Source organism: Mustela lutreola, chromosome 2, assembly GCF_030435805.1.
Source record: "Mustela lutreola isolate mMusLut2 chromosome 2, mMusLut2.pri, whole genome shotgun sequence".
Taxonomy (NCBI): domain Eukaryota; kingdom Metazoa; phylum Chordata; class Mammalia; order Carnivora; family Mustelidae; genus Mustela; species Mustela lutreola.
Window position 1 is genome coordinate 168,794,759 of NC_081291.1, and position 25,540 is coordinate 168,820,298.

Sequence of the window (25,540 nt, forward strand, 5' to 3'; positions counted from 1 at the left end):
TTAATCTTAGAGGTGCTAGAGTATGGCAGGGATTGGAGTAGAAATGATAAAACATTTCAGGCTGGGGCTGAAATCATTGACCAAAGAACAAGTATTGTGGAAATTGATGGGATATTGTGAATGTTTCAGATTTAGTAATACAATAAAGGTCAAAAGGGCAGGTCAAGAATGCTTGAAAATATCTCTGGATCCTGCATCTAGGGATAGAAGTGGGAGGAAAGGAAAAGTGACCTCTCCTGGAGAACTTTGAGGATTGTGTTCTCCCTGAGAAGGGGCTTGATTTCTTTTAGTGTGAAGGAACAGATCATGTGTTCCAGAAAACAAGAAAATGATGCAGGACTCTCTATTTATTATCTAAACAGTTTCCTTACAAACAAAGTGTAAGGAACCAGTAAAATGGGAGAATGTGATTGGAAGGGCCTAGAAAAAGAAAGAGAGTGTTGCAAAAGGATGCAAATCTAGAAGAATGAAGGTGTTTTCTTGGGCAATAACTAAGGATATCTGCAGCCCAGGAAACGGGCTCTTTGGTCTGAAAAGAATATGTCAAAAGAAAGAGAATATATTATGGTTTCTGGAATGGCTTAGAGAACTAATCATGCAAATCATTCCCTCTGATGGAAATGTGTATTTAAGAAAAAAAGATGTGTATCATTGTCTTTATAATGAAGATATCAAATAAACTAGTTGCATTTTGGAACAACAGTGAACCACTGTTTCTTGGCAAATGCATATACACAACTGAAACTGAAAGAATTTGCTTTTATATGCAAATTATTGGAGGTTGTTGTATCATCTCATCAAGAGACAGCTGGATCATTCTCTATATCAAGAAAAGGATGCTGAAATTGTACATTTGGACAAAGACAGACTGGAGCACCAGAAGGCAAGGAAAAGAAAGTAATGAAGACATAGAGGGTTGATATTTGCAGAAGTATAAAAGGATTTTCCCAGTATTTGACATAGGAAAATAAAGTGTTTCACTCCCATATGAGAGTAAGCACCACTGGGGAAAATGTTTATTTATCTTTGAACAGATCTAAGTGTATATACCTTGAATAAGACTTTTTAAATTGTTGATTATTATTGTTATCAAAACATTAGTGTTGGGAGAAATAGAAATATTAGTCAAGTTTACCAGAATAGTGTTGACTGTGTGCCAATGTATTTTTTAATTTTTCAAACTGAAAAGCAAGCATACTATTGGTATCTGATAATCCAGTAAATGTTGAAACCGAAGATAAAGAAGATCACAATACAGCAGGATACAACTTTAGGAACATAGACAAACATCCCAATTTGACTGCAATTGTTTACAACAGAATGACCAACATCAAATTTGTTGAGATAAAAAAATACACAACAGCTGTGAAGTATTCTATACGTGATCATCATAGTAGTTAGCAAATCAAAGTTGGAAGACAAATCAAAAGAGAGGGATAGGATAAATGTTAAGAAAACAAAAAGATGCGATTCTACAAACTCCATGAGGGCAAGAACTATTTCTGTTTTATGTCCTTTGGTATTTCTTACATGCTCACACTTCCTGACATGTACTAGTAGCTTTTTGAATAGTTCTTAGATGAATGAGTGGTAAGAAGATGTCATGAAAAGTGAAGGAAGAAATAAAAAAGAAACAAGCACAATATGCAATTTTTTTAAAAAGATTTATTTCTTTATTGGAGAGAGAGCAAGAGAATGAGAAAGAGAGCACATGCACACACTAGTGGGGGAAGGGGCAGAGGGAGAGAGGGACAAGCAGACTCCTCACTGAGTAGGAAAGCCAAAACAGGGCTCCATTCTAGAACCCTGAGATCAAGACCCAAGCTGAATTCAAGAATCAGAAGCTTAGCTGACTGAACCATATAGGCCCTCCACAACATGCAATGTTATCTGTAGGAAGAAAGATAACATCTGCAATGTTATCTGTCTAGACTACTTTGGAAATTAACATACATGTGTGTATGCTCAATTCACAAAATTTAAGTGCAATTGATTAGCAGGAGTTAATTACTCCTGGAAAGTGAAACTGCAGGGACAGAAAGAGATGATGGGGGGATTCTTTCATTTCATTACACCTTTTTGTAGTGCTTAAGTTTTGTATCATGAGCATGTATTATTGTAATAATTCAACAAGAAATTTTTTTATTCTTATATTATGAACAAAAGCATCAGGAAGGAAAACTTGAAGAGAATGACAAAGACAGAAGATTGAAGTTCAATATTCAATGTTATTGAGGAATGAAAACAGGCAGGACAGCAAGACAAGTCAGGATAAATGATTAAGCATGGAATTCTGCAGCCTTTCCTGCAGGAAGAATAGCAAGCGTGTTCTACCATCCACTGCCTAGGAGTCATTCTTGACATGATTTAGGAAGATTTATGGTTGCTGTTCACAGTGTAAGTGCAGAAAGCGTCCAGAAGTTTAACCTGGCGCCAAACAGGATAGGGGCAGCGGAGACGTCAGTGGCTCATAATACTATACCATGAAAGTGAAAAGAGACAGAACAAGGCCCAAGATGAAATGAAAGAGGTAATTATTGGGTGGATATCTTGGGTAAAAGAAAACAGGGACAGGACATGAAGACATTTTATTGAGCAGTTACCCAGAAGGACCACTGTCGTCAGTCAGAACATTGATTGTAGAAAGCCACAAAAGTCACAGCGACTCAAACTGGGAAGCAGAACTACCAGGGAGAAGAGGGCATCGGGTTTTCTCGTACAAGAGAAGAAACTGCTGCACTTAAAAACTGGGCTGTAGAATGCTGCTAAATGCCGCTAGCGCCACCTTGCTAGTGACTACAAAACTGTGTCCTGTAAAATCTTCACTGGTTCCCTGGCACTTGAAAATCTGGTCGTTCTCATCTCCTGAGACCCTGCCACCAACCTTCCCCCCTGCTCCCCCCCCACCCTGTTCCCATTTCTGCTAATTTCCCAGCCCCACTATACTGTTCACCAACTTCTAATTTAAAAGCATTAGAAAGAATTGATAAAAAGTCCTTTACACAGGCTGGTTTCTTTTAAAACCAGGTTGACTTCTTTAGAGCAAAAATGATAATGTGGGCTTGTATAGGAAATCTTGGCTTTTCTTTTGAGGGGAGCGGGTAGGAGACCTTTTTTTGTTTTGTTATGAAAGATAATATAGGAGGTTAATGGGAAGAAATACAGGACCCAGGAATATCAACAAGATGAACAGATTGCAAAAAGAGGCTAAAGAAAATATTCACATATTTCATCAATTCACATTTTCATCAGTGATATTTCATCAATTCACTATATCATCAATGAAGCTGCTGAAATCGATAGTGGGTGATGGAACAGCATTGACCTTCAGGGTCCCCAGGAGGAGAGAATGTATCCACAAACACAACAAACAACACTAAATCATGTAGCTATAAGTGATGTGTATATGTATATTTCAACATGTAAAAATAAAATTGTGTCCTTTTGAATTATGCCTTACAAATACTGAAATATGTCTTGAAACATACAGCAAAATAATACAAACTCAAACAATTGTTTAAGATCCTTCTGAGCTCTGTGATCTCCAGCTCAGTCACCTCTTAACTGGCTTTGACTCTATGCTGGTAGGTTTTTTTTTTTTTTTGAAGGAAGCTTCTGGACCTGCATAGGCAATACTTTTTAGACAGATTCAGATATCATCCTTTTAATTTGTTTGGGCATAAATCTGCAGGCAAATTTAAAGGGATTAGGAAGCAATGTTTAAGAGCATCAGATAAAAGAAAGCAGTTTGTCAGCATGTTTTCTGAGCACCTGTCACATTCCAGAACGGTAACATCGGAGGAAATGGCACTTGTAGCTGGGACTTACTAAGTGTTTGATGAGTAAGTGAATGAATGCTAAGTGCTAGAGGGAAAAGAGGAAAATTCCAAAGTAAGTACTTTAAACAGAAATAGTAAGCGTTGTCAGTTGGTATAGGTAGAAGTTGGCTTAATTTCAAAAAAAAAATTTTTATGGGAAGTGGTTAGGTAACAGGAAAAAAATAAATATGCAGAGTTCACACATGTTTTGAGAAAAGAGGAAAAACAACAGCAAAGACTTCCATCCTGTAATTTGCTAAGGGAGTAGGACTTAAAAGTTCTCATCACAAGAAAAAAAAAGTGTAAAGTGTAACTTCTGTGCAGTGGTGGATTTTGCAATATGTGCATGTATCAAATCGTTACATTGTATACCTTAAACTGAAACAGTGTTATATCTCGATTTTTTAAAAAAAAATATTTTTAAAAGAAATTCCATCTTTTCTCTCTTTGCCATACCAGTAGCCTATGTTGCTTTTTACTTGACATGGTGACTATACCCTCCACACCCTCAGACACAGCTCTTTCCTCTAGCACTGGTGACAGTGGACAAGTGTATAACTGAGTGATCGAAACCCACTTCAGTTACCCTGTCTCCACTCTCACTTCTCTTTTGGTTATGCGAAGCCCCTAGAAATTTGAAAAGCTTTTGCTTGGGGAATTTAGCAGCTATGATTTCCCTTTGCCAAAATTGATAAGATTGTTTTGTTGCTGTTGTTTATGGTTCCCATGACCCAACATGCCACACCATGGCTGTCCCCAGCCCCACACTTACTACTCCTCATTTTGTTTTTTCTCTTTAACTTTGGTTCATTCCATTCCATGGTTATACATCCCCTGTGAGACATAGATGACTTCATGCTTACCCTGTGCATCTTGCACAAACTTCTTTGGCATAAGGAAAACATAAGGAACAAAAAGATTCAATTTCCATTTAAAAAACATGTTTTAGAATTTTGCTACTGAAACCAAGAGGAAGGTATCTTATGAGAATGTGATGATCCATGCTTATTTATATTTGAATCACTATCGTGGTGTTTTGGATATTTGATTTTATCCACTAAAGAATATCTCAGGTCCTGCTGACTATTTGCCTCAGATGTTCATTCTCTAGTTACTGAATGTTCTTGGTTTGTCTTTGGCTGCCCTTCCACATAGCCACAAAACCTATTTCGTACAATCACGCTGAGATCAGAACTACATCTATACCCCTTGACTTGAAGACATTCATGTGCAACCACATCCCAGCAGACTCTAAGCCCAGGGCAGGTAGTGATCCAGTGAGGCCAAAGAAAAGACCTGGAGACAGCAATCAAGACATAGGGTTATTTGTTTGTTTGCTTGCTTGCTTTTGTTTTTATTTTTAAAGATTTTATTATTTATTTGAGAGAAAGAGAGAAAGTGGGCAGAGGGAGGAGGAGAGAGAGAAGCAGACTACCTGTTGAGCAGGGAGCCTGATGTGGGACAAGACAGAGGTTTATTGGGAGAATTTACATATAGGGAAGCCAGGAGTGGCCTCCTGGCTGGAACAACTGCTGCAGACATCTCTGTGCATCAAGTTTTATATCCTAGTAATTTAACCTAGCAACTATTAGTGGCCCTTCCCTTCGTTGCATGGAGAGAGCTTCCAAGGAAACCAAGGTCTGCCACCTGGACACTTTTTTAAGGGAGATACTCCAGGTTGGCCAACCCCAGGGCTCCTGATCACTTGAACACTAAACAATGCATTCTACAGCACATTCTGCCTGATGGGACTATAGAGAGAGGACAGGATTTCTACATTTTCAAGACAGTGATTAACAAGGGCATTTGGAGGTGCTTACACAAACGAGCTATCCAGCATGTACCATAAAGCTCATAATTACAAACAAATGAGTCAACAGAGAACCCCCATCCTTCCAAAATGTTGAAAAGTTGTCTTGTGGGATGAGGCTTGTGGCAAAACATAGCAACCATGGTACATGGGTATAAGGCAATGGTTTTATAGCCTGGGACTCGCCAGGGTGGGTCCACGGCTTAAATCAAACTGATGAAATTATGAATCAAAAATGAGAGGGGGGCAGGAGTGGCTCAGGTGGTTGAGTGTCCAACTCTTGATCACAGCTCAGGTCTTGATCTCAGGGTTGTAAGTTCAAGCTCCACACTGGGCTCCATGCTGGGCATGAAGCCTACTTTAAAAAAAAAAAAAAAAAAAAAAAAACACAGAAGACGGCCTACCACTAATTATATGTGGAATGAATTAATGTTTAACTTTTTTAGGGGAAGCTGGGGGGCTCAGTTGGTTAAGCATCTGACTCTCGGTTTGGCTCAGGGTCCTGAGCTTGAGCCCCACGTTGAGCTCCACGCTCAGTGTGGAGTCTGCTTGTTCTTCTCCTTCCCCTTGCACATGCTCTCTCTGTGTGTGTCTCTCTCTCTGTCTCAAATAAATAAGATCTTAAAAAAAAAAAAATGTTTAACCTTCCTCACAGCTTTGGATAGTCCCTGGAATTATTTCCTTAGAAAAGAAGGTTGAAAACAACCTTAAACATTGTCATTTCCTCCTGATCTTAGAAATCAGCAATATTCATGTTCCTATCACTTGCTCATGTCTTCAAGATTAAATGTCAAATAATCGATACTGTGTAGAGACATGACTGTGTATGTGAACACAAGTGCATTGTTAATGTTCTCCACTCAAAAACAGATTGTAGTTGGGGCTCCTGGGTTGTTCAGTTGATTAAGCTTTGGACTCTTGATTTTAGCTCAGGTCATGATCTCAGGGTCATGAGCTTGAGCCCTGCATCAGGCTCTGCACTGGCCATGGAGCCTGCTTGATATTCTCTCTCTCTTTCTCCATCTGCCCCTCCCCCGCCCCTTAAAAATTAGATTGTATTTGTCATCGATATTTTCTCTGGCAACCCTACCATTGAATGCCTTTTTGTGTAAGGATTTTTTTATTAATTTTTTAATTTTTTTATAAACATGTATTTTTATCCCCAGGGGTACAGGTCTGTGAATTGCCAGGTTTACACACTTCATAGCACTCACCAAAGCACATACCCTCCCCAATGTCCATAACCCCACCCCCCCTTCTCCCAACCCCCCTCCCCCCAGCAACCCTCAGTTTGTTTTGTGAGATTAAGAGTCACTTATGGTTTGTCTCCCTCCCAATCCCATCTTGTTTCATTGATTCTTCTCCTACCCACTTAAGCACCCATGTTGCATCACCACTTCCTCATATCAGGGAGATCATATGATAGTTGTCTTTCTCTGCTTGACTTATTTCGCTAAGCATGATACGCTCTAGTTCCATCCATGTTGTCGCAAATGGCAAGATTTCATTTCTTTTGATGGCTGCATAGTATTCCATTGTGTATATATTCCATATCTTCTTTATCCATTCATCTGTTGATGGACATCTAGGTTTTGTGTAAGGATTTTGTGAATACCTTTTTGTGTAAGGATATTCAAAGAATTGGGAGTCTGGTTGAGGTGAAAGGATGTCAGAAGAATATCAAGAAAAGTACTAGGGAATATACTGTATACACAAGTGATTGGTATGAACAAGGCTCTTGTTAATTGTTCATTTATTATTTTCTAGGAGAATTGACGTTAGAAGAATTTATCAATGGCACGGAAAAAGATGAAGATCTTCTGGAGATTGTTTCCAAGAGCTTTGACTTTTCTAATGTACTGAAAGTGATCTATAATGAGAAACAGTCAGACACAGATGGGAGGCTTCCTTCAAGCCACGTGAGAAGGCTGATCTAGGGAAGGTGGAAATGAAGCAGCTGTGAGCCATGAGAATGCCTTTTCCAACTTTCAGTGGATGCAAGACTTTCGGTTGAGAAGAGATGAAATTCTCCCATGTACATGCTATTGATTTCAGGTTTTTATTATAATTGGTATCGGCTTATGAATACATCACTTAAGTCCCATGAATACTTCCATAAAGATCTTGGGCAAAATAATTGTTGCTCTTCTATCTATATTAGTGGTTTCTCTACAGATTAGAGCATGATGCTTAAACTGAAGGATTATCTCCATCCTTTAAAATAGTGCTCACATGTTTATTTCCTTGCATGCCTAAATTAATGTGCATCTTGAAATAGACCTGGATAATCTGGGCAGTGTCTCCATACTTTAACATTGTTCTTAAACATGCATTCAGCAAATATGTTTGTTGCCTCGTGGCTTCTGTCGTATCTCTCTACTATCAGTGACCGAGTTCCGGTCTACAGAGAAACTTTTTTCTTCCCTTTTTCTCCTATTCTTACCCTGAATCCTGTCTTGAGTCAGTAATAATGTTCTGCTCCAAAGGAAAGGTCTTAAGCTTTGTAGTAAAAGGAGAAAATTTCAGGCTGGGCAATGAGAATGTTTCTGCTGATTTGTTGTAAATCTGGGTCCAGTTGTGCATGAAAATGGGATGCATCATCTGTAATTATTATGCCAGTTGGGGGTTTGATTAGAACAGCAGACAGCCAGGCTATGCAACAACAAGCACTTGACATTTTAAATGGTCCTGACATTATAGCTCTGACATTTCATTTTTTATATCCTTTCCAAAAAATGAAATGATGAATGAGATTTCTTGATGGGTTAGAACTTTTAAGTTTTGGGTTCTGTATCATGGGCCCATTAATGCATCTGTCAATGCAAGGCTTTCTTGTGGGAACACAGTGGAGGCTGAAGAGCAGATGTGAGCTCTCTTTATATTAAGACATTTGTAATTATGCTTTCATATTCAGATTTGGGCTAAACACACACAACTGAAACTACAAAAACAGACTTGGATGGCCCTGTCTCCCTTGTGGTTACAGATGTGGATAAAAATGTGGATTAGACATACAGATGAGGCATGCATGGTGGTAGAAATGAAGTATAAATGGAGGTAGAGAAGTTATAGATGATGGTACAGATGAAAATGCAGAGGAAGGTAGTCTAGATGGGTGTGGAAATATTCTGTGGTTTTCAAAAAGAATTTGAGGAGATTCGCAAAGAGGTGCACAATGTATGTTGAAGAAAAAGTATTGCTGGTAGAATAAGTAAGAAAAATCATCACAGCCATAATGACACAAAGTTCTACTCATTTGCTGACAGTGGGCTATCCATTGGACTCTGAGCTTTCTAGCAGTAGAAGGGAAAAGGAAAACATCCTGACAGTCTTATCCAAGCAACAGCTTTATCTTGGAAGTGGCATTGGATTTCATCAGCCCATTCCTTTGAGGCACCTAATGTCCTTTCCACAGAAAACTGGGTCCCAGCGTCCCCTTCCAACCTTCTACGTCCTAGTAACCCTGACCTTTCCCCTTTGTTCTTCTAGCCAAGGAGGGTAGCTGCTTCCAGCCTTTTTTGTGTTGCTTCTTCAATGTCCTCCCTTTGCTTTTTCACTCCTCCAATGTCTTTCTCACTAATACTTTATGTTAATGCTGTGAATCAGTGTGATTTCTGTTTCCTTGACTGGATCCTCACTGATTCTGTGCCTCGACAGACTGAAAGGTCAGTCCTCATTCAGGTGTGTAACCCACCCCCTCCTTTCCTTGCATGCCTTGATATTTGCTCTGGAACTGTGCTGAGTGGGCTTGTTTAATCCTAATGGCCCAGTGGTGTGGCTGTTATCCCCACTTTATGTCTGGCACCTGAGACTCAGAGAAGTGATACCACTTTCTTAGAGTCCCTGCCTGGTAGTGTCCCTTTAGCACCACCTATAGACTGAGCTTTATAGGGAAACAGCCAGCAAAGGAGAAAGGTACTGAGAAGGACACCAGTCTAGCATCACAGAGCAAAAAATGGAAGGATAAAGTTGGAGCCAAGTGTATATAGCTTAATCTTCAGCACATTTGGAAGGCAGCTATGCTCACCACTATACCACCAATGCTGCACTATCATCACATTTGGGATAGTTGGTGTGAACCAAGTAGACACCTTAGGAAACACCGTCACCCCCATAGTTTCTACAGTCAGAGCATCCAAGGTCTGCTCTACCACAGGCCTCATCTTGTACTTTATGCTTTCAACCCTGTAGTTCTCCTCTGGCTTCACCCTGTTGCCTCTTACCTGGATCCTCCTCCACCCATCACCCCCTTTGGAATCATGACTGATTTGTCTAGTGCACCCAAGTTAGGTTTTGGTTTTTCCCTGGATCTGCCTCGGAGATTTCTAATCTCTGTTCCATGCCCTTTATGTGGTGCTCATGCCTCCCAAGTTGACCCCAAGGCTTATGGTGAAGAGGCAAGAGTGGTACCCCCTTCCATTTTCAAAGAAGAGTATCATCTGTAAGCAGGGCAGACAGGCCCACATAGTACAACTTTGTTAGCTTCTTAGGGAAAAAGGTTAGTGGGTACAGAGAATGTGAAGATAGTAGCTGCTTGTGATAAGAAAACAGTTCATGAAATAGTTATCTGCCCCATAGTTTTGCTGAGGATAGTCCTAAGAAGGGGAATAGTCTGAAATTCAGGTACAAAAGAATTTAGATTAATTCATGGTAAGGTAAGACAGAAAAAAAAAGAGGTCAGAAAAACAGAACTACATCCTTTCCCTCATCTCCATCTCTCTCTCTCTTTTAAGATTTATTTATTTATATGAGAGGGAGAGAGAGAGTAAGTTGGAGGGGCGGAGGGAGGGGGAGAGAATCTGGAGCAGACTCTGCCTGAGTGTGAAGTTGATCTCATGACTCTGAGATCATGACCCAAGCCCAAATCAAGAGTTGGAGTCTTAACCGACTGAGCCACCCAGGTGACTCCCTCAAGTCTCTTAAGGTCTATCTCTTAAGGTCTATCTCCCCAGGATCATGTTCCTTCCCCAGGCTTTCCTCTGTAGTTTAGTGCCATGAGCCTGGTCCAGGAAATAGTCCTAATCTACATATGAAGGCATGTTACTTGAATGAACTGGGGATTTTAAAATAAATCCCTTCCTCCTTCAGATGACGAGCTTTAAGTAGAACCTACTGCCCAGTGACTTTTTTTTTTGGCAAGGTTTTGTTTTGTTTATTTATTTATTTATTTATTTGACAGAGAGATCACACATAGGCAGAGAGGCAGGCAGAGATTGAGGAGGAAGCAGGCTCCCTCCCAAGCAGAGAGCCTGACGCGGGGCTCGATCCCAGGACTCTGGGATCATGACCTGAGCTGAAGGCAGACTTTAACCCACTGAGCCACCCGGGCACCCCTTAATTTTTTAATTTAAGCAGAATTCCATGTGTTTCCTCCCAGTGATTTTACAGTAAAATTTCAAGTAAGTAATTTTATGACAAGTAGGGCCTAGTGTGTGAAGAACCTCAACAACCTTAGGTTAATGTCTAGACTATCACTTCCGTTTACCAAAAGGAGACTATCACTTCTGTTTACCAAAAGGCAGTGTTCCAACCAGCATTATAACCATCTAATGAGAATCAGCATCCTCCAACACATTCTTCTCTCTGTTCCTACAATGGCTTGATGTTCTGAAGGAAAGACACTATTTTACAAAAAGATAAGGTATTAAAATATTTGATCATCTTAATCTTATAAAAGTGACACCCCCTCCAAGAGATTAAAATCATATCACATCTCTCTATGGATTTGAAGATGCACCGGAAGATGGCCTGCGTCTTTGGTCCCAAGTCTTGAGAAAGGACGGACGAAAAAAGAGGAAAAGAGATGAGTGGCAGCTGGTCCAGGATAAGAACAAGCTCTAATATGATTTCTCTTCTTTCTCCTCATGTCAGTAGCTGATGACCAGCTGCTCCTTCAATTAAGCCTTGGTTCTTTCTGGCAGGGACATGGAACATTTCACCTAGAGAAACACCTGCTGATACAGAACAGGGGTTTAGATCACAAGGATAGGCTGTGGGGGCAGGACAATGGTTTAAGTGGGGCAAATATTTCCTTTTTTTATTTCCAAAAGGTGTTGGCACAAATGTAATGTGGAATTAAATGAGAAAAGTGGTTTGTTTAAAATTAAATATATGACCAAAAGGGGAAGTGAAGGGACCTAAAGGAAGGACTAGCACATTGAAGAAACAATATGACGGCTGGAGACAGCCCGCTGCTCTGCCTACCCTCCACCCCCCACTTATATTAGAATAACCTTTAAACATGAAAATGAAATACAGAAAAGTCCTGACATTTAAAGCCAAGCTAGGGTCTTATGCTTGCTAAAGAAATCTAAATCATTAAAACTGTGTGGACAGGGAATAGCTTTTTTAATACTTGGAGTTTCTTTCTGGGGACAGCTGTAGGTAAGCAAAATTGGACATTCAAATAAAAGCCAGAGAATACCAAGCTTTATCCATGGGATAACTGACAACACTGAGAAAGATACTTAGGGAGGCAGAATTGCTTGATGGAGTCAGCGCAGGACCGAGACCACATGTGGATTCCTGGGACCTCCAGCAGGCCATCTGCCCTTCTGGGTCTCGGATCCTCAGCTTTCCAGAGAGACGACGAATTTCTGAGGTCCCTTCCACCTCCATTTTCTTAAATTGAATCAAACCTTAATAATGTAGGGAATGACATCTCAGTACCTCAAAAAGATTATTAGTTACCTAAAAACAAAATTTATGGAACAAATTGTGTCTGATATAACTTGCATGAAGCCCAGATTTTTTTTTTTTTTTTTTTTTTTTTTTTTTTTTTACTGATGGTCAGTGAGTTTCAGGTTGCCACCTGTAGGCTCTCGGTTGTCTCCAGTTGTTACTTTTTGTCCATACCCCTCATTCTGAGTGGCTCTTCAGCATGTATAGAACAGTGGGTTAGTGATAGACTTCCTACCTACAAGTCACCTGAAAGTCTTTTTCAGAATTAAAAAAAAAGTAATATCCCTGGCAATTCTTTTTTTTTTTTTTTAATTTTTATTTATTTATTTGAGAGAGAGAGAGAGCATAAGCTGGGGGAGAGGGGCAGAAGGAGAAGCAAACACTTCACCAAGCAAGGATCCTGATGCAGGACTCAATCCTAGGACCCCAGAATCATGATCCAAGCCAAAGGCAAATACTCAACTGTCTGAGCCAAGCAGGCGCCCCTTCCCTGGTGATTCTAATGCATGGCCAGGTATGAAAACCACAGTCATTCACATGTCCTCTGTGAGAGACCCTTCTCTATGGTCACCCTGAAAAGGCCAGTGTCCATCTGACACGACATGAGATAACATAGGTAAGCACCTAGCACAGTGTGTATGTAGTAAGTATGTTACTTAAGAAATGTAACATACTTACTACATACTTAGTGCATGTTTGTTCCTCTAGCTTTTTGCACTTTTCAAAGCTTAGATACATGGAGTTAAGGTTATTTCTTAGGGATTAGTTTCCATTCTGACCTAGAGGGAGGCTTCATTCTTGTCCCAGACACTTTAATCTCTCTATTCTCAAGTCACGTTTAATAGGTTCTTCTAATGAGGTCTGAGAAAACAATTATCTATAAACTATTACCTCTGAATGGGAAAAATCTTTAAAGTGCCCACAGGGAATGGCCCCTCAAGCTGTCAGTTATACAGACTTTAAGATTTTCCTCATGCTAACATGACAACATGCCCTCATTCATTTTCAGGCAAAAAAATCGAATGAGACTGCACACTTGGTCTCTCCGCCAGCGCATATGTTCATTTTTTTGCTCAGAAACTTTACATTTCTAGAAAATGTATACGTTAATGAGCATTTTAGGAAATATATAAAAAACTATACTATAGTACAGATAATACAAAAGCTAGTAACTCATTAATATAACGTACATGTTATGATCATTTAATCTGTATTATTTAGAACAACATATATGAGAATATTAAGTAAAAATACATCTAGAACTTAACTTCTTTCTCTACCAAACTGTCATCCCCCACACTAGCCGCCTGCTCTCTGCTGCCATTGTCTCTTACCTGGATTTTTACAGCAACCTCCTAACTAGTCTCCTTGCTTCCATGCTTGTCTCTCCACAATCTTCTGTCAGTAGAGCAGCCAGAGGGATCCAATGAATGCATAAGGGCAGATCCTGTCATTCCAAACCCCCAGTGGGCGTGGCCTTCAGATCGTTACCTCATTGGCTCCCCTCCTCTCCCCTCCCCTCTGGTCCTCTCCCCTCCTCTCCTCCTCTTTTTCACCTCATCTGCTGCTTCTCTTCCCTCATTCACACCATTTCAGCCATAATGTCCCCCTTCCTCTTCCTAAAATACACCAGTCACCAGCCCTCCTGGGGCGGAGGTGGGGGGGAACGGCAGCGACACTTCTTTCTTGCTCTTCCATCTGCCTGGGAGTCTTTGCCCCAGATGTCCACATGGCTATTTCTCTCACCTCCTTTAAGCTATGCTCCATTGTCACCTTCTCAGTGAAGTCTCCCCACCCCCCAACCTTTCTAACATCGCAAATGTACCTCCCCATGCACTCCCACACTCCCAAGGCCCCTTTTCTGCTTAAATTTATCCCAGAGTCCTATCATCTTCCAACCTGTTCTATTGTTGCTTATTTTGTTTATCCTTTGCCTCTCCCCATTAGAACACAAATTCCACACAGCAGAGATTTTTGGCTGCTTGGTTTATTAACATACAACACTGAAGATGGAGCCTGGCACACAGCAAGCACTCAACAACTATTTCTTGAACAAATAGAGGAACTATGACACTTGCCAATGATTGTGCATCTCAGTCATGACGGAGACAACAGAACTCTCTTTCTTCCCTTTGCTGTCTTTCCCAACTCATGTGTCCCTTCATTGTGTCCTAAAGGTCATAACGGAAAAAAAAAAATTTATTATCCTTAAATTCGTTTCCATGGGAACTCATATAATCCAACTGATGCTGCCATTTTAAAAAATGCTTTTGAAATTGGCTTTTAAGCAGTTTCTTGATCACACAAGAAAATCATGTTATCATCATATTATCATCACAGCTGGCTGATGGTTTTGTTTTGTGGCTTGTCCATTTTTGTAACCTAAATAATATTTGTTTATCTACACTCTGGCTACTGGACTTGACTACAAATGATTTCTGGCTCTTCTCAGAATTTAAAATATATTCTCAAAGAGTAGAATGATATGCCATCACTGAGAGCAAAATGCTTCTTAAAATATGAATAGATTCTTAAATGCCTAAAAATCTAAACAAACAAAAAAAAAACAAACCACCTAACCTATTGGATCAAAACTTAAAGGTAAATGATAAGTTGAGTTTATTTGTACAAGTGTGACAAAGATCTAAAATATAAAATTTCAGACGAATTTATAAGAAAAACACCCAGACTCCAAAGATAGGGAAGTTATCGGCATAGAAAATTTGCAAAGACACAAGTACAACAGATTACTACAACAAACACAGAAAAGAGTTTCCAAAGTCACAACTAACTGGGGGGAAAAAGCCCCACCACAAATTAAAACAAAACTTAGAAACAGTTCCACATATTATATCAAATTTAAATTTTCTTTTAAAACTCAATCATAGAGGCGCCTGGGTGACTCAGTGGATTAAAGCCTCTGCCTTCAGCTCAGGTCATGATCTCAGGGTCCTGGGATTGAGCCCCGCATTGGGCTCTCTGCTCAGCAGGGAGCCTGCTTCCCCCTCTGTCGCGGCCAGCATGACAAATCGATCAGAAACGTGAGGGTAAGAGGATGGTGAAAAGAAACTAAGAGACAAAGAGATGGGGGCAGGAGGAGCACTGAGGAGGATGTCCAACAGTGCTAAGTTTATTCAAAGCATTAAGGCCATATATATAGTGATATTACATCTGTGTCTAGTTAAACAACCACGAGTTCCTCGTGACGCCAAATGGCTGATGCCAGTACAAATACAGCAAACCTGAAAGTAGTCTATGGACTGTACTAGGGCAGCAAGGACCAGCCACGAATTTTTGACCCCAACCGAATTGTTCTCATTTGCTTAGCAAACGTGTGGGAAGTCACGTAGGTGAACACACAGTACATAGCACAGACCCTTTCTCAGTGCTACTCAACTTTTCCCGTCCTAAACCTTTTGTTAGGTTATTTGGACTTTAAAGGAGGCACAAGGCAGGGCCTGGTTTGGTCCTCGTCTCAAGCCTTATTGCGGCCTCCCACACCCCTCTCTCTCTCTGCCTGCCTCTCTGCTTACTTGTGACCTCTGTCTGTCAAATAAAGAAATAAAATCTTAAAAAAAAAAAACCTCAATCATAAGATGGTAATAGTAGGAGAAATGGGATAACAGATACAAAAGAATTCTTTTATTTTTGTAAGTTTCCTGTACATTTCAAATTAGTTCAAAAAGAACTACAACAATAAAAATGGATGCTCTGTTGTGTTTCATTGCTCTAGTCCCACATTGATTCCATTTTCCTTAATTACTATAGTATCGAGATAGTCTTGATATCTGGTATCTGCCTTCTTCGTAGTTGTCTCACTATGCTTGACCCTTGTATTCCCATACAAATGTAACAACAGCTTGCAAATTTCTGCAAAAATCACTGTTGGGATCCCGGTAACTTCCCCATCTTTGGAGTCTGGGTGTTTTTCTTATAAATTCGTCTGAACTTTTAGATTTTAGATCTTTGTCACACTTGTACAAATAAACTCAACTTATCATTTGCCTTTAATTTTTGATCCTATATTCCATTATAGGTCAGTATGGGGAGAATTAACCGTACAAGGTCGGGGCTGTACCAACGTATTGTGTGTATATCTGCCTCTGTTTTGGCTCCCTGAGCTCCTTTCTCAGGTCCTGTATATCAGGTAAAGCTGGGCCTGACCAGAGCTTGGATCCCTCCAGATTTACTGTCTTGTCTGATGGGTGTACAACCTATTTTTCCACTTGGAGTATTCTCTTCTGATAAAATTTTAATCCAGTGTGGCAAATAAAGCTTGTCTTTCTGTCTTCTAAACCAAGTTCTATTTTAGCTTGTGTGCGTATCATGGTTTAAATTGATGACTCTGCTTATACCAGTTTAGGAATGGAGGATGAGGATTAATTCCAATGTAGTATCAACAGCAGAAACTTAGCTCAAAATAGCTGAAGTCAAAAAGGGAATTTACTCCTCACAGAAATATGCAGGCGGCTAAATACAAAGGATGTTATCAGCATTCTAGATCTCTTCCCTCTGCACGTCTCTGTACATTCCGTGTATTTCCTAGAGGCTGGTCATGAATGAATCTAACCTAAATTATTCTTGTAATTCTCCATTCCAGAGGAAGAGGGTCTCTCTCTCTCTCTCTCTCTCTCTCTCTCTCCTTTCTTTATCTCCCTCCCTTCTCCCTTAAGCACCCATATATCAAATCTGCGGGAAGACTGACTTTCCTGCTTGGGCCATTTCCTGCCTCAGTCACTGTGGACAGGGAGATGGAGGACTTGACTAACACTTTCTGAATTGGTATGTAGGGCAGGTAGTGTGAGGTTGGGAGAGGGACCATCACCAGCCTCATCTGAATCTTAAGAATGGTTCCCTACAGTGTGGTTGCTGGATTGTAGGATAATTCTATTTTCAATTTTATAAGGAACCTTTATTCCATGTTCCGCAGTGGCTGCACCAGTTTGCATTCCCACCAACACTGCACAAGGGTTCCTTTTCCTCCAGATTCTCACTAACACTTGTTTCTTGAGTTGTCGATTTTAGCCATTTTGACAGGTATAAGGGAATATCTCATTGTAGTTTTGGTTTGCATTTCCCTGATGATGAGTGATGTTGAACATCTTTTCATATGTCTATTGATGGAGTATTTACTCAAAGAATATGAAAACACTAATTTGAAGGGATATATGCACATCTATGTTTATTGCAAGATTATTTACAAAAGACGAATTACGGAAGCACCCCAAGTGTCCATTGATAGATGATAGCTAAAGAAGATATGGTGGATATGTACAATGGGTTATTATTCAGCCATAAAAAAGAATGAAATATTACCATGTGCAGGATAACATGGAAGGATCTAGAGAGTATAATGCTAAGCAAAGTAAGTCAGTGACAGAAAGACAAATACTATGTGATTTCACTCATATGTGGAATTTAAGAAACAAAATAAATGAACAAAGTAAAAAAAGAGAGAGAGAGAGACAAACCAGGAAACAGATTTTAACTATAGAGAACAAGCAGATGGTTCCCAGAGAGGAGGCAAGTGGGGGAGGGGTGCATAGGTGAAAGGGATTAAGAGTGCACTTATCATGATGAGCACTGAGTACTGTATGGAACGGTTAAATCACTATATTGTACACCTGAAACTAATATAACCCTATGTTAATTGTTCTGGAATTAAAGAAAAGAGAGAGAGTGGGTTCTCTTCAGCAGACAATAGTTCTGTTTACAGAAGGGAAGAAAAGCTGGGTAGCTGAGAATAGCATATGTCCCTGAAGTTACAAGAGTACTGGGTCTTACTTCATACACGTGTGGCAGTGTCCAATGGCCTCTCCTTTAGAGAGCTAAGTGTATGACAAGGTAAGGTAAAACACCTTTTATTAAGAATTATAGAAACAAAAGTTTGCAGAATCTGTGCAAATCTCAAGCCCTGTCTGAAAAATAAGACAAGTTTATAGTCTAAAAACACTGTAGAAATCCTTTTCTATTTAGGATTTTAACCTGTGAGTGCTCAGGACTATTTCCATTGCTGATGTGATTCCCATAAGACATCAGCACTTTCCCGCTGCAGACTGAAGAATGTACTCCTAGCAGGTGACAGAAAACCACTGCTCTGGGCATTAGGCAAATCCTCAATTTCCCTTCATCACTTTGGTGACCACAACCAGGCTACATATTAGAATCTCCTGGGAAGCTGTTTAAAATTCCCATGCCCTGAATTGTAACCTGAATTCAAATCTCTGGGATTGGGACTCAGGCTTCAGGTGATTCCAAAAGGTAGATAAGATTGGTACCACTGATTTAGTAGATGGACAGCCCACATGTTGACTCCTTCTAAACAGGACTTTCTTCCCCATGGTGTCTTAAAACACAAAGAACTAAGATCTAATTATGTCTTTACAGAAAATAGATAAGAGAGCTCTGCCTGAGTTGGTAGTAGGCCATGAATCCCAAAGAAGTTCATGGGCTAGACTGAATTACTTACGGTATTCATGGTGTATTTTAAAAATTAAAAAAAAAAAATCCTAAAAACCCAGATTTGTATCTTCTCCTGAAAAGTTGGAAGATTGGGTAAATATTGAGCAGAAATCAATCAGCCACTGTTGAGTAGCAGATGTGCTCTACAAGAATGTGCTTTTTGGTTTTTCCTGGTTTTCACCACTTTCTTAATAAGTGCAGACAGTTTCACTAATCAAAACCATCTGCCTAGCCTTTCTGGGCATTTGAATTTACAACCACTTCTAGGTGCTAAGCCTCCTTATAACATGGGAAAAAATAAGTCTCTATATCAGATAGCTTAATTCATTAAAATTGGGTGCCCCATTGGGATAAAGGCCTTGCAATAAAAAGGCGTTAATAACTTGTTAACAAGTTGACAAGGTATTTATTATCCTGACCTTTTCCCCTGCACGAAAATATTACTTGAGTGACTGTCGGAATAGGTCATAGAGATCCTAGGTTCCATATAGCTATAGAGATATGTTGATGCATATATACTCACAGATAAAGATGTATCTTACACCTTTAACAAGACTTCCCGTGACTGTCAAAGGGCCACAAAAGGGGCACACATTGATCTCAGTGCTTCTCTTCTCCATGAAGGCAAAAATACATTGAAAGGGAATTGATTCAATTTAATTCAGCAACAAGTAACAGCATTTGTATAGGACATTCCAATTAAAAAAAGAACCTTTTCACTTGTCATCTACTTGATCATCATAGAAGCTAAGTGAAAAAGGTTTTATTATGATTTGCAGTAGAATGATTTATAAATATATATTTGACCATGCGGATGACTCAAATATATTTCACAGACATATGTGGTCTTCATTCACAGTTCCTGAAAATGCTTCAGAGCCACAAAGGTGAAACAGATGTCTTGCTATTTATTAACAGAGGCAAGTTTTGGTTCCCACCCAAGGGGGACAGGGTGCTGGTTGCCAGGAGGACTAACTACATGAGGAAACTGTTGGAACTTTCAGTCCTCCCCACCTATGCTCAAATCCGGCAGGGGGGAGTGGGGGCTGGAGATTGAATCAGCCAATGGCCAGTGACTCAATCATGACAATTTTACAGACCCTCCATAAGAACCGAAGAATACAATGTTCCTGGCCTTTTACGGAGAGCCTCATGCTTGAGGAACCAGAACACTCCTGAGCACCACCAAGCCGGGCCCCAAGCTGCATGAGGACAGAACACCTTTGTGGAATACTTGCTCTAGGCCTCTCTTCATCTGGCAGTTGAAACTGATAATTGTAAGCAAATATTTCCTGAGTTCTGGAAGCTGCTCTAGCAAATTAACTGAACCTAAGGAATGGCTGTTGAAATCGCCCATGTGGAGGCAGTCAGGTAACAGCTTGGGGTTTGCAACTGGGATCTGAATGGGGGTGAGGATGGCCTTGTAGGACTGAGCCCTTAACCTGTGGAATCTGATGTTTTCTCCAGCTTGATCAAAAATTCACTGAATTGGGGCACTTGGGTGGCTCAGTGGTTAAGCCTCTGCCTTCGGTCATGATCTCGGGGTCCTGGGATCGAGCCCCGCATCGGGCTCTCTGCTCAGCAGTGAGCCTGCTTCCCCTTCTCTCTGCCTGCCTCTCTGCCTGCTTGTGATCTCTCTCTCTCTCTCTCTCTCTAAAAAGAAAAAAAAAAAATTCACTGAATTTTAAAATGTATCTATATGAAGGAAGGATACTGAGGAAAAGGGAAACGAAGTATAAGAATAAATGATACTTTAGTCCAAACTTGGAATGATACTTCTAACATGATTTTTTTTCAAGTTCCTGCCCCTCTTGGATGCTAATCTCTATAATTAGAATTGCTCTTCTCTGTCCATTTAGTTAATTTGTAATTTTATTGATCTGCCATCCACTGAGTTAATCTTACTGTCCTGTGTTCTCAGTTCATTTGCTGAAAAACGGTGTACCAGAGTGAGGGTTCCATTTTATTTGGCTTCCCAAAATAGCTCCAGCATCCCACATTGCACAATGTGATAAAAGGCATTTTCGTGCGGTTGCAATTACCCTCATTTGAAGTAAAAAGACTTGGGTTTTATTCCTAGTCCTGCCCCCTACAATGTGGCCTCAAGGGGCAAAGTCAATAAGGAATATGAAATTAGCAAGAGTGATGAATGCAACTTTCTGTGGCCCCTTACTACCTACCAGCCCCGTACTCCTGAAATACTAACCTTACCAAATGGCCTCCTGTTTTAATTTTCACAGCTTCTCCCACTTCTTTCCCTAGCACTTAACTGTAAGAGAATAAATATGAAATACAGTAGAAGTATGCATCAGAGGCCAATCAGATGTGGACAAGGGCATGTGGGTACCTGCTTTGGTGATGTGTTTTATTTGAAACAGTTCTGACAGCTAGGCTCTGAGGCAGGACACAATTGCCAACGTTCAGTGACTTGAAGGGACTCCAGTGGATTTTTTTAAAGGATTGCATTTAGGCTGTTCTGCTCTAGTGAGCAGTTCATTAGGCTTGAGATGCCTGTGAGAATTGGGCTGTGACTTGATGGAAACATTGTATAAAACCAACAGCATCCTTGTTGATCCTGACACCTAGAAGATATTTATCAGGAGAATTCTTAAATTGATTGGCCTCATGTTTTTTTGTTGTCACTTCTCTCTATTTTTTGAATTTATTTTGCTTTCAGTTAAGTAATACTTCCTCTCCAAAGGGAAAGAGATTGTTGTTTTAGATGAGAAAGTTCTGATTTAGCACTTCCTGTCCCATATTGACAGGTGTCACGAGAAGTAAATCCACAGGGACGGCCATTACTACATGTTGTACAGACTGCTGGGAGTGTGTGTGTGTGTGTGTGTGTGTGTATACACATGTATATAAGATATTCATGCATATAATGACTCAATCCACACCATGAAGAGTGTAGGGAGTACAACATTATTTTTCTGTAACTGAACTTAAATTCCATTTGGGTTGGCCATTCTTCTGGTAATGGAAATGCAAACTCAATTTATGAGCTCTATTCCATTCTCTCTTTCACGTGTCTAGAAAACTTATTGAGTGCCAAGGTATAGGAGAATGGAATCAGGTGTGTATTGTCACATATCAAGTGGACTTCTGTAGTGATCAGGGATAATCATCAAAATATATTAAAAATATCTAAAAATAAAAATGGTACAGACACAGGATTCAAAATAATACAGTAGTTAATTATTACAAGTGAGCAGCACATACCAATGACCTTGCCCTTCTGGTCTTCAACTGTTGTTTTATCCAAACTACAGCTACGGCCTTTTGTCCCCATAGAAAAGCCTCTTCAAGTTTCTGTGCCACATCCAAGTGCATCCCAGGAGCATTAAATATATTACTTTCATCCCACTTTGGGCTATGGAAACTATGCCTTCTCTATTGCTCCTGAGCACGTGGGGGAAATTATGGGCCTTGCATCATCCTAGGTTCTACTCAAGAACTGGATGAGGGAGGGGAATTGATTTCAGAGGGCTACACAGCTCTTTATTTTCCCTTTTTAATCAAAGTTTAAGTTGGGTTTAGGGCGCCCGAGTGGCTCAGCCCATTGGGCATCTGCCTTCACAAGTCATAATCTCAGGGTCCTGTGATTGATCCCCACAGTGGGAGCCTGCTTCTCTCTCTCCCTCTGCCTGCCACACACACCCCCCAGCCCTGCTTGTGTTCTCTCTATCTCTCTGTCAAATAAATCAATAAAATCTTAAAAAAATGGTTTAAGTTATATTTGGACCAGGCTACAGGTAGGGATCAGGTACCTGAAATGGTCAGAATACAGAAAAATTTTCAGAAATCTTAGCTTCTAGTTTTAGTATTTTATATTAAATTTTCTCCTCCTAAAGAATCTGAAGAATATTTAATAGGGGGACACGATAGCCTGGCTCTTCATACATATTCTCAAATATTCCCCAGATTTTGTTTAGGACAAAAATTTTTTGGTTTGAATCCTTTAAGGATCTTGGTCTCAATTGTTGACAATCAGTGGTCATTTTTCTACGGTTTTGTTGTTTCACACCCACTGAGGAAACAAATGTTGCCTGTTGTACAAGAGAATGTTCACGTCACAATAAAGAATATCAAAAATGGATATTTTTCAGGCCACTTTGGTCTTTTTATGGTCTTATGGTCTTTCCATATGTCTTTTGGCCACAGAAACAAGATGACAGGGGGCAGTCATCATTTGGAAAGTGTCACAATAAGACACACATGTTGTGTTGCTGTGGCTCTAAGGCCCGCCACCTTCAGAAGTGGACCTGCAGCAAATGTGGAAGTGGAAGGAAGCTGTCCCTGGGGGCCAAGGCTAAGAGTGAGATGCCACTGAGACTGGTCTTGTGAGGCACCTAACAATATTATGCCATAGATTCAGGCCCGGATGCCGTTAAGGAACAATACCTCAGCCCAAGAGGGCACCTGTTGTGGTATCCAGTTCACATAAAGGATTTCAACGGTAAGTTGCACAATAAGTGTTCTGGTTTACTAATATATATATATATATATATATACACACTCACATATCTATCTATCTATCTATCTATCTATCTATCTATATCTCAAGAATGGCAAACTTACTGACTACTGCATATTTCAACATCGACCATCTGTGGATGCTTGAGGCTTCTGAGCCATCTGTCAGGTCTATACACGGACATCTCAAGTACAGGACAGTTTTCCTTCTCGAGAGCCCACCAGCTTTGGGCCACACTCTAAGGAAATTCTTTGCTATAATGGTCTGAAATCTGTCTCTGTATAACTTTCCTGAGAATATTAAGATGAAGAGGAAAGAAAACAACCAGTTACTCCTGTGTTAGCACTCCAGATAGTCCGTTTTGTTCACCCCTCAGTCACCTGAAGGTGGGACCGTGTGGTACATAGAAGTTGACTCTTGAGAACCACAGTATTTTCTGTAGCTCTTCTGCCATCCAAATTCCTGCTGAAATTCCTGATTAGCAGTCTGGGCAACCAGCTTTTGATCAGTATGCTTTGTCTGCCCGTAAAAGGATTCCAAGCCCAGTGGCACAGGTTGGCAAGAGGTAATACGTTGGTCATTGGAATTGGAAACTCTCCACAGGTCATTAACATGGGGCTCTGTGAGCCAGACCTGGTCCAGCTTTGTCTGCAGCTCAAGCCTCATTCACGCTGCGTTCTCCCTGTGCTTTCACCATCCTGGACACTTTATATTTTTGATTTCTCTTCACTTACCAGGCTTCCTTGTGACCTAGGCCTTTGCACCGCTGTACCCACTCCAAGAAAAGATTTTTCTTCTCCTCTTTACCCGGTATTACCCTCCTTCAGATTTTAGCTCAGATAATCTATCCTTGGGAAGCTTTCCCAAGTTCCTTAATGAAAACCCTTGTTTTTTGTTTTTAATTTTAAGGTCACTGATTTACACTTCTTTGTATGATTATTAATTTCCCATATTCTTTCCTTATGGTTTGTCATCCAGCTGGCATATGGTAGGCACTGCGCAAATCGTTGTTTACAATTTTTTATTTAAATTCAATTTAGTTAACATTCAGTATATTATGTGTTTCAGGCACACACAGTTTCTGAATGAATGAATGAAAAGTCCATACCTATATGTACGGATCCACTTATTTAGCAGGTCTTTCTCTCCTCTCTTCCGCCTCTTTTTAATCTCCACATGTTTCCTTTTCCTCTTTAATTGCAGTGCCTGCTTCTAGCAAGCAACAGAATCAAATACATGGTTAAATCTGTTAAGCCAATTACAGGCTGTGGTCATGATTATTCCATGGAGTCAGCCAGACCTTGTGTAATAAGCAACGGGAATCTGCAGGGAAATACTATTTCCCAGTGTTCGAGTGAGTGAGTGCCGCAGAGGGGTTGCAGAAAAAAACATGGGTGGGGTGGGAATGAAAGAAATCCAGTGACAATTTTTTCCCAAAATTCATTTATATTGTTTTATAATATTTATAATATATCTTGTCATTCATTCCACCAATTAATGGAGAAAATGTTCTCAAAAAGTTTATAATAACAAGGGTGCCTGTGTGGCTCAGTAGGTTAAACTTCTGTCTTATGCTCAGGTCATGATCCTTGGGTCCTGTGATCGAGCCCCATGTTGGGCTCCTTGCTTAGTGGGGAGCCTGCTTCTTTCTCTCCCTCTGCCCCTCTTTCCACTGCCTCTTTGTGCTCTCACTCTCATGCTCTTTCTCTCAAATAAATAAATTTTTTTTAGAAGTTTATCATAACAAACTCTGTTCTTGTTCATATTCTCTATCTAAAATGTAGCATATTTCATATTAGATGTTACAGATCCCATAATTTACAACTTCCCTTCAGATGTGCCCCACGAAGTTACATAAAACATTGCTGAAATATATCTTTATTTTTCATGGAAATCAGATATGGCAATTTGAACATCGAAGGCAGGCTTAAACCAGTTCTTGATTATATTTTTATAAGTGGTGGTATTTTTCCAGTATAATTTTTTCCCCCAACACATTTAGAAACCTTACCAAGAACTAATATTCAGGAAATATTTATTCTGATCAGTTGCCTCTTTAGGAAGGTATGATTAGACATCCACTTGGCACAATTTTAAATGCTAATCTTGTTATATTGGTCAAAGAAAAGTGAAACAAAAGAAAACAAATTTAAGCTTGAAAAATGATGGCAATTTGGATATGAACAGTTTGCTATAATTAAATATGGTAAAGGTAAGAAGTAAGAAACATTTATAGGAAGATGACTTCAAGTTTTAAAAACAAGTTTATTTGAAACCGAACAAAAGAATAAA

The 25,540-nt window shown here is 40.0% G+C and overlaps 1 protein-coding gene across 1 annotated transcript in view; it reads left to right on the forward strand.

Moving 5' to 3' along the window:
• Positions 1–7,565, forward strand: part of GUCA1C (guanylate cyclase activator 1C) — a 29,485-nt gene extending 21,920 nt beyond the window's left edge. Inside the window, exon 4 of the mRNA XM_059165248.1 lies at positions 7,396–7,565. Coding sequence (XP_059021231.1) covers positions 7,396–7,565 — 170 coding nt within the window. The remainder of the gene's footprint in view (positions 1–7,395) is intronic.
• The last annotated feature ends 17,975 nt before the right edge of the window (positions 7,566–25,540 follow it).